The sequence below is a fragment of the Lolium rigidum genome, chromosome 3, assembly GCF_022539505.1.
Source record: "Lolium rigidum isolate FL_2022 chromosome 3, APGP_CSIRO_Lrig_0.1, whole genome shotgun sequence".
Classification (NCBI taxonomy): domain Eukaryota; kingdom Viridiplantae; phylum Streptophyta; class Magnoliopsida; order Poales; family Poaceae; genus Lolium; species Lolium rigidum.
The window spans coordinates 308,586,571-308,595,906 of NC_061510.1; the positions used below are offsets into that span (position 1 = coordinate 308,586,571).

At 46.7% G+C, this 9,336-nt stretch overlaps 1 protein-coding gene across 1 annotated transcript; it reads right to left on the reverse strand.

Annotated features, from left to right (window-relative positions):
- Positions 1–615: 615 nt before the first annotated feature.
- Positions 616–1,272, reverse strand: LOC124696824 (peamaclein-like). The gene is made up of 2 exons (XM_047229487.1): positions 1,164–1,272; positions 616–1,078 (listed from the first exon to the last, which is right to left on the reverse strand). Exons 1-2 carry the CDS (start codon positions 1,270–1,272, stop codon positions 894–896), a joined length of 294 nt encoding a protein of 97 aa, XP_047085443.1. The 3' UTR covers positions 616–893.
- Positions 1,273–9,336: the final 8,064 nt, after the last annotated feature.

A 9,336-nucleotide genomic window follows, 5' to 3' on the forward strand; every position in this document is an offset into this window, starting at 1 on the left:
GACTTATTTGGTATATTTAGGGAGGTGGACTTATTTGGTATATTTAGGAAATATGATGTTTTATAGTTTTCGTTTACAGGCTCTGTTCTGCGCCAACTATTTTTCGACCTGTAAACACGAGTTTGGTGAACTGAACTCCGGATTTTTAGTTCGCGTTTTTACAGGCTCTGCTAGAGATGCTCCTATAATTCTTGCCATACTTCATTCTCATTTGAAAAAAAAAAACCTATATATACACTCTCATATATCATGAAAATAAATATATGATACATCCATCTTCATGATGTAAGATGGAGTGAAGCACTCCCTCCGATAGTCCGATCCAAAATACTTGTCCTAAAATAAACGAATCTACTACGCAGTAAACACGCATTTTTTTAACCGAGAAGGCAGTTAAAATCATAATAATTTTGAACACGTGGCATTTGGTAAATCAGGCCAGAAGAATCACACTGGATCAGACGGCTGGGATTCGCTAGGATGCTCGATCAAAGGCCAGACGCCTAACGTGCCGGGGATAGATCCAACGTGAGCAACGATGTGTAATCTAGCTATGCATATCGACACACAGAACACACATTCGATAAGTGACACGGCACACTTGTAGTAAAACTCTGGCTGCTGACACCGGCCGAAACTCAGTCGGCGATCCTGGCTAGAACACTACTCTTACAACCTCACAACGACGAAATGCACGTAGCTGCAGGTACTTACGGTTAATTACGGGCGAATTGAAGAGAGAATACGCATCACACAAGCTAATTAGCAGGGACCAGGGAGCAGAGGGAAGCTACACAAGAATACATCTAGGCAGCAGGGGTGCTGGTCTGAGGCCGTACGAAGGTCCGTTGTGAAGGTCGATTGACGGATCCACCAGTCCAGGAATGAGTCGTTCAGGGGCACTTGGGCCTCTTCCTCGGCCCGGCGGTGAGCATGTCGCGGTAGCAGGGGCAGTCGTCGATTCTCCCCGTCGCCGCCGGCACGCAGGCGCACTCCACGCAGCACTGCCCACAGTGCTTCATGCACGCCGGCCCCTTCTTCTTGGCGCACCGCACCGCGCACTTGCTCGCGCAGAACCCTGCTTGCACATGACGGAGAGCCAGAGATCAACCGCCGGCCGTATATCTTGCAGCAGGGAGCACGTACGATGCGAGCCTACTGACCTGGAGCGGCGTCGCAGGCCTGGAGCCGTGAAGCGGCGACGAGCAGGACGACGAGGAGGGCGACCTGCAGCGCCCTGCTGCCCGAGGGCTTCTTCTTGCTGCCGGTCATCTTGCTGATCGAGCTCGAGATGCGAGAGCTAGCAGGATGATGCAGATTGAGCGAGTGAGGAATGAAATGCAGCTCAGGTCCGGACGCTTTTGTACCGGCCGGCCGAGGAAGGCTCTGGAGGAGAAGGAGCGACGTGTCTCACGGTCACGTGCAGGCAGCTGCTCTGCTCTGCTCCAAAGTTAATGGCCGTGTTTGCTTGTTGGCGCGGAGGAGCCGGTCAGTGCCCACTGCACACCCGTGTCTCTTGACCAGTGGCCGCGCGCGTCGGCGCGGTGTACATGGATGATGGCATGCCGCGCGCGTCGCGTCCTGCGCGCACCGTGTCGTGCGTGCTGAGGATGGCACGCAGCGTTTGGCCTTTCGCTCCGCATGGTTCCGAGAATTTGGGGCATGGCATGGACAGGACAAAAACCCGTGCATACGGCGATTAAATCGGAAAGTACCGCTCCGTGCCGGGCCATCCAGCACACGGACAAGCACCACATAACACCATCGAGGCATTCAGCCATTCAGGAAATTTTTTTTTTGAAAGACTACGATACAATATCTTTCGAAATACAACTCGCGTATACTTACTACTGTGGTATCGCGCATTGCACAGGAGAAATGCTAACCTGAAATGTAACACTCGTAACTGAACCTAAACACGCCCTTCTTCTACTGGAGCATATCGTCATCTCTGTAACTTTTTGTGCATGGTGGTAATTTTCTGTGCAGTTGGTTTTTCGATAACTAGCAAGGTGGCCCTCGCAAATGCGAGGGCAGCATCTCAAAATATATAGAAAATCTATAACAATAGACATACATATATTATGCTTAATAAGATCTAGAGTCAACACAAGTTAAATTGTTAATAAAAGAGGTAAGTGTGCGGAAATTTCTTTGTATCATCTTCTCATGTGGTCGAATGATTAGTTCATGGTTTTAAATGTTGAATGTAGATGGGCTGCAGCCCAGTAAGGCAGCCCATGTAGTCTACAATTCCTGAAATCTCAAGGCCCATCACGTTGGCAGCTTGGGACAGCCTTGAGGGACAAAGTTTAGTCCCACATTGCTAGTTGGGAGTGAGTTGGAGTGGTATATAAGGGCTGCTGTTCTAGTCATTCCAAGTGAGTGAGAATAGAAGGAGCCCTCGCGCACTCCTCCTCCTCCGCCCGCCTCGTCTCGTCTCGTCACGCACGTCGCGTTTCGTGACTCGAGTTCGAGTTCGAGACACACTCAAGGAAGCCTAAATTTTTGCTTGGTGCACCAACTGTGTTGGGTACGTGTCGGCCTGCATGTGCATGCTCGCCGCGTGTCCCTGGCTTCCTACGCGTGGCAACGCGGTCGGGTCGGCTTCCCAGGCTATACCAAGAGACGGATCAGATCTGGAGTCTATGACACTACAGTTCGTCTCTCTCACAAAGTTCCTTTTGCTGCGCTACTCTCTAGTCTTCCCCATCCCGGCGACTGCGTGCACGACCGTCCGGGAGAGCAGGCCTCCGAAACTCCGTCCGTTGAGATCCCGCACCGGGAGACGGGCGATAAGGTTTTTGGGGAGCGTCTCGCGCGGCCGCTCGCTCTCGTTCGTGCTCTTCTTCGACGGATCGGCTGCTTCATCGACGGATCCGACTACACCATGGGCGACATCAACAATACCCATGGTGGTGGTGGTGCTTGCTTGCTCGGTGCGACCTTCCCGGTCGCGATGTACGTGCTTTTCCTCTCCTACCTTGCACTGCTACTTGTTCCATGTTCAGATCTGATGCATGTGCTTAGTCTGATGTGCGTGGTTAAGTATGCTTGTGCATCTGTAATGTTGCTTTCGGTAATTAATCTCATACGGAAATTGCCTAATATTCCATCAATCCAAAAACCTTATTTGCTTAGGCAATTTTCACCGTCTGGTTTTGCTGCTGCGCTTAAACCGAGCCCGTTTACGGGATCTCATTTCAAGAGATGGCAGAATAAGACCCTCTTGTGGCTCACTGCTATGGGCGTGCACCGAGTTGCGGAAGGTATTCCCAGAGGTCCGCTTACTCCTGAAGAGGATAAAGCGTTCGGGGATGCCACCGTAATCTTTGTGGGTACCGTCCTAAGTGTGCTTGGAGACAAGTTGGTTGATGCTTATCTGCACATACGAAATGGGAAGGAACTGTGGGATGCACTGGACGCTAAGTTTGGTGCTACCGATGCCGGAGGTGAACTGTATGCTATGGAGCAGTTCAATGACTACAGAATGGTTGAGAACCGATCTGTAGTAGAACAGGCTCATGAGATACAGATCATGGCAAAGGAACTTGAGCTCCTCAAGTGTGTGCTACCGGACAAGTTTGTCGCGGGATGCATTGTCGCTAAGCTTCCCCCTTCATGGAGGAACTTTGCCACTTCTCTGAAACATCAGAGGCATGAGTTTTCTGTTGAGAATATCATGGGCTCTCTGGATGTTGAGGAGAAGGCGAGGGCAAAAGACAAACACACAAGGAACCGAGGGACGTTCTGCCGCCAATATGGTGCAGAAAAATGCCCACAAGTCCAAGGGAAAGAACAAGGGAGTCTCCCAGACTACCAACTTCAAGAAGAAGGGGAAAACGGAGAAGAAAGATCCTTGCTGGGTGTGTGGCGAGACTGGCCATTGGGCTAATCGTTGTCCACAACGCAAAGGAAAGAAATGTCAAGCTGGACAGAACTCAAATTCTGTAAGCATGGTCATTGGCAACACAGAGGAAGGAACTACAGGGTATGGTAATATATTACCTACTGTTCTTTCGGTGTTTCAGCCCACTGAATGGTGGGTTGATACTGGTGCTAATGTTCATGTGTGTGCTGACATCTCCATGTTTACCTCTTATCAGGCCCGAGGTTCCTCAGTAATGATGGGGAATGGGTTACATGCTACTGTTCGTGGTGTTGGCACGGTAGATCTGAAGTTTACTTCGGGAAAGATCGTGCAACTGAAGAACGTGCTGCATGTCCCTTCTATCAAGAAGAATCTCGTTAGCGGCTCCCGTCTTATGAAAGATGGGTTTAAGTTGGTGTTTGAGTCCAATAAAGTTGTGCTTGTCTAAGTATGGAACTTTTGTTGGAAAGGGATATGAATGTGAGGGAATGTTGCGCTTCTCTCTAGAAGACTTCTGTGATAATGTTGTGAACCATGTAAGCACTAGTGTTAATGAAACTAATGTTTGGCATTCACGACTTTGTCATGTTAATTTCGGTTGTATGACGCGGCTTGCTGATATGAGCTTAATTCCGAAATTCACCTTTGTCAAAGGCTCTAAGTGCCATGCTTGTGTGCAAGCAAAACAGCCCCGCAAGCCTCACAAGCCTGCGAAGGAAAGAAACTTGGCACCACTAGAGCTTATACATTCAGATCTATGTGAGATGAATGGTGAGTTGACAAGAGGTGGAAAGAAATATTTTATGACTTTGATTGATGATTCCACTAGATATTGTTATGTGTATCTCCTGAAAACTAAAGATGAGTCTCTTGATTTCTTTAAAATCTATAAGGCTGAAGTTGAGAACCAACTTGAAAGAAAGATAAAAAGGGTTCGGTCCGATCATGGTGGAGAGTACTTTTCTAATGAGTTCAATTTATTCTGTGCGGAACATGGTATAATCCATGAGAGGACGCCTCCCAATTCCCCTCAATCCAATGGGATTGCGGAAAGGAAAAACCGTACTCTAACAGATTTGGTTAACGCCATGTTAGATGTTTCGGGTTTATCCAAGGAATGGTGGGGGAGGCTATATTGACTTCATGTCATGTCCTAAACCGTGTTCCAACCAAGAATAAAGAGATTACCCCTTATGAGGAGTGGGAAAAGAAAAGACCAACACTCTCCTACCTACGAACTTGGGGTTGTTTGGCTAAAGTGAATTTGCCAATCACTAAAAAGCGAAAGCTTGGACCAAAAACCGTGGATCGTGTCTTTCTTGGCTATGCTTCCCATAGCATTGCTTATAGATTTCTTGTGGTGAAATCTGGAGTGGACGACATGAATGTTGGCACCATCTTTGAATCAAGAGATGCTACATTCTTTGAGGATATATTTCCTATGAGAGATATGCATGGCATGTCTAGTTGGGAATCTGATCCAATACATGAAACTCCTATGGAGTCTGATGAGGAATCTGATGATGAGAGTTCAGATTCTGATGAAGATGACAATGAAGCTCCCACAAGGAGTAAGAGACAAAGGACTGCAAAGTCTTTTGGTAATGACTTCATTGTGTATCTTGTGGATGATACTCCCACTACCATTTCAGAAGCTCTCGCATCTCCAGATGCAGACTACTGGAAGGAAGCGGTTCAAAGCGAGATGGATTCCATTAGCTAATGGAACGTGGGAGTTGACTGAGCGTCCTTATGGGTGCAAACCTGTAGGATGTAAATGGGTATTTAAGAAGAAGCTTCGAGGTGATGGTACTATTGAGAAGTACAAAGCTCGGCTTGTAGCCAAAGGCTATACCCAAAAGGAAGGCGAAGATTTCTTCGATACCTACTCACCTGTGGCGAGATTGACCACCATTCGTGTACTACTGTCATTGGCTGCCTCACACGGTCTTCTCGTTCATCAAATGGACGTTAAGACGGCTTTCTTAAATGGAGAGTTGGACGAGGAAATTTACATGGAACAGCCCGATGGTTTCGTACTAGAAGTCAAGAAAGAAAGGTGTGTAAATTAAAGAAATCTCTGTATGGCCTTAAACAAGCACCCAAACAATGGCATGAGAAGTTTGAAAGAACTTTGACATCTGTGGGCTTTGTTGTCAATGAAGCCGACAAATGTGTGTACTACCGCCATGGTGGGGGTGAGGGAGTTGTCCTATGCTTGTATGTGGATGACATACTAATTCTTGGGACAAGTCTCAAAGTGATTGAGGAGGTAAAAACCTTCTTATCTCAATGTTTCGAGATGAAAGATCTTGGAGAAGCTGATGTTATATTGAACATCAAGTTATTGAGAGATGGGAATAATGGGATTACACTTGTGCAATCTCATTATGTTGAGAAGGTGTTGAGCAGATTTGGGTATGCTGATTGCAAATCTTCTCTCACACCTTATGATCCTAGTGTCTTGCTTCGAAAGAATGAAAAGGCAACTAAAAATCAATTGAGATACTCTCAAATCATTGGTTCACTCATGTATTTAGCTTGCGCTACGAGGCCTGATATCTCGTTTGCTGTGTGCAAACTTAGCCGGTTTGTGGCCAACCCGGGAGATGATCATTGGCATGCTCTTGAGAGAGTGATGCGCTATCTAAAGGGAACCATGAGTTATGGAATTCATTATACCGGGCATCCAAGAGGACTTGAAGGGTATAGTGATTCCAATTGGATTTCTGATGCTAAAATGAAAGCCACAAGTGGATATGTTTTCACTCTTGGTGGTGGCGCTGTTTCCTGGAAGTCTTGCAAGCAGACCATCTTAACGAGGTCAACTATGGAAGCAGAACTCACAGCATTAGATACAGCTACTGTCGAAGCGGAATGGCTTCGTGAGCTCTTGATGGACTTGCCTATGGTTGAAAAACCAATACCGGCCATCCTCATGAACTGTGATAATCAAACTGTGATTGTCAAAGTGAAAAGTTCTAAGGATAACATGAAAAGTTCCAAACATATCAAGAGGAGATTGAAGTCTGTCAGAAAACTGAAGAACTCCGGAGTCATAGCATTGGATTATGTCCAAAGTGCAAAAAATCTGGCAGATCCTTTCACAAAAGGACTATCAAGAAATATGATAGACCTTGCATCAATGGAGATGGGTTTGAGACCCACTTGAGTTGCCGAGGGGGTAACCCAACCTATGTGATCGGAAATTCCGTGAAGTAGGACCTGGGAAAACAAACCGGAGTAACTGAGTTGAGAGAAAATTTAATACTCCCACTCCGCTGCAGATGCAATTCTCTCATAGTTACTGCAAGGCGGGCTGACAATGTGTTAATGTGTTCTGAGCGGCTCTTAATGAGCGAAGACGGCTGGCCTACGGGGCGATCTTTTGAAGAACACACCTATATGAGTGACACTACTGGTCATAGTGTGGGAGATTTGGGTGAATCTCTAGTAAGCTCATGAAAGGCCGAGGAGTATGACTTATAAGCTCCACCCGAGGGGAAGGCTATGGTAGCCTAGTACCGTGCCGGCATTGAGCGAAACTTGCTGCACAAAGACTAACAATTCAAGGCATAGTCCATTGTTCAGTTGTAGTCAAGCATAGCACCTTGCCTAAGTGGAAGTTCAACTTAACAGTCTCCACCGAAGTGCAGGTATATTAAACAGTAAATGGAACTAATGAGTCATCTGATGTGCATATGAGATCTGGTGGGGGATTGTTGAATGTAGATGGGCTGCAGCCCGATGAAGGCAGCCCATGTAGTCTACAATTCCTGAAATCTCAAGGCCCATCACGTTGGCAGCTTGGGACAGCCTTGAGGGACAAAGTTTAGTCCCACATTGCTAGTTGGGAGTGAGTTGGAGTGGTATATAAGGGCTGCTGTTCTAGTCATTCCAAGTGAGTGAGAATAGAAGGAGCCCTCGCGCACTCCTCCTCCTCCGCCCGCCCCGCCTCGTCTCGTCTCGTCACGCACGCACGTCGCGTTTCGTGACTCGAGTTCGAGTTCGAGACACACTCAAGGAAGCCTAAATTTTTGCTTGGTGCACCAACTGTGTTGGGTACGTGTCGGCCTGCATGTGCATGCTCGCCGCGTGTCCCTGGCTTCCTACGCGTGGCAACGCGGTCGGGTCGGCTTCCCAGGCTATACCAAGAGACGGATCAGATCTGGAGTCTATGACACTACAGTTCGTCTCTCTCACAAAGTTCCTTTTGCTGCGCTACTCTCTAGTCTTCCCCATCCCGGCGACTGCGTGCACAGCCGTCCGGGAGAGCAGGCCTCCGAAACTCCGTCCGTTGAGATCCTGCACCGGGAGACGGGCGATAAGGTTTTTGGGGAGCGTCTCGGCGCGACTGCTCGCTACTGTTCGTGCTCTTCTTCGACGGATCGGCTGCTTCATCGACAGATCCGACTACACCATGGGCGACATCAACAATACCCATGGTGGTGGTGCTGCTGCTGCTGGTGCGACCTTCCCGGTCGCGATGTACGTGCTTTTCCTCTCCTACCTTGCACTGCTACTTGTTCCATGTTCAGATCTGATGCATGTGCTTAGTCTGATGTGCCTGGTTAAGTATGCTTGTGCATCTGTAATGTTGCTTTCGGTAATTAATCTCATACGGAAATTGCCTAATATTCCAACATTAAAATCGTTGAAATAACAATATGTGCTCTTTGTATGCGCCGTTATCAATACCTAAAAATAGATTCACACATTAGCATATACAGTATTTTTTACTTGATGCCACATCAGTGCATGTTAATACTCCAATTAGGGGTAACTTCTAGTCGATTGACCCGTCTAACCTCAGTTTGGCCTTATTTTTTATTTGAATTACTATTTTTAATTAATTATGATTTTATTTTTAATCTACTATTAATTTATCTGAGTATAATAATTTATACTTCTCCGCAACTCTTCTATTACTCTCCAGCATATATAATCCTCACACCACAGTTCTCCTATAGACATAATTTTCTTTCTTCAAATACTGGTATAATTTTTCTAGAGCGAACAAATATTTCTAATTGAATTAATTAACTGTTATTACTAAATTAACATCACTCGCATGTAAGCTCGATGCCGTAAGATGAGCACGTACAAGCTAGGTAGCAAATATGCTGGTTCATCTATCAGGTGGATATATGCTCATATGCACGTATTAGCCAGTTTGGCTAGACTACTTTCCTTAGCTAGCTAGCTTGACGTACAGATTGAATTACTTGCGGCTACTTTCTGAAACACACACACGCGAAAGACACGACGATCAAACGATCATGTTGCGGCACGCGCGTTATTTGTTTATATATATAGAAGGTTTTGTGTAGCTAACCTAGTAAGATTATGACTCCTGGTTTCTACACTAATCGAACTGCACGTCCGTGCTTATTTCCAAGAACGCGCAACAGGAGCTCATTTTATCTTTCTTCTCCCTTATTCTCAACTCTTCTATTACTCTCCAG

Excerpts from the sequence above, each read along its gene's own strand:
- LOC124696824 (XM_047229487.1), bottom strand. The coding sequence starts at position 1,272 with ATGACCGGCAGCAAGAAGAAGCCCTCGGGCAGCAGGGCGCTGCAGGTC. Across the intron at positions 1,079-1,163 it reads GGCCTGCGACGCCGCTCCAG|GGTTCTGCGCGAGCAAGTGC; the intron begins GTCAGTAGGCTC and ends ATGTGCAAGCAG.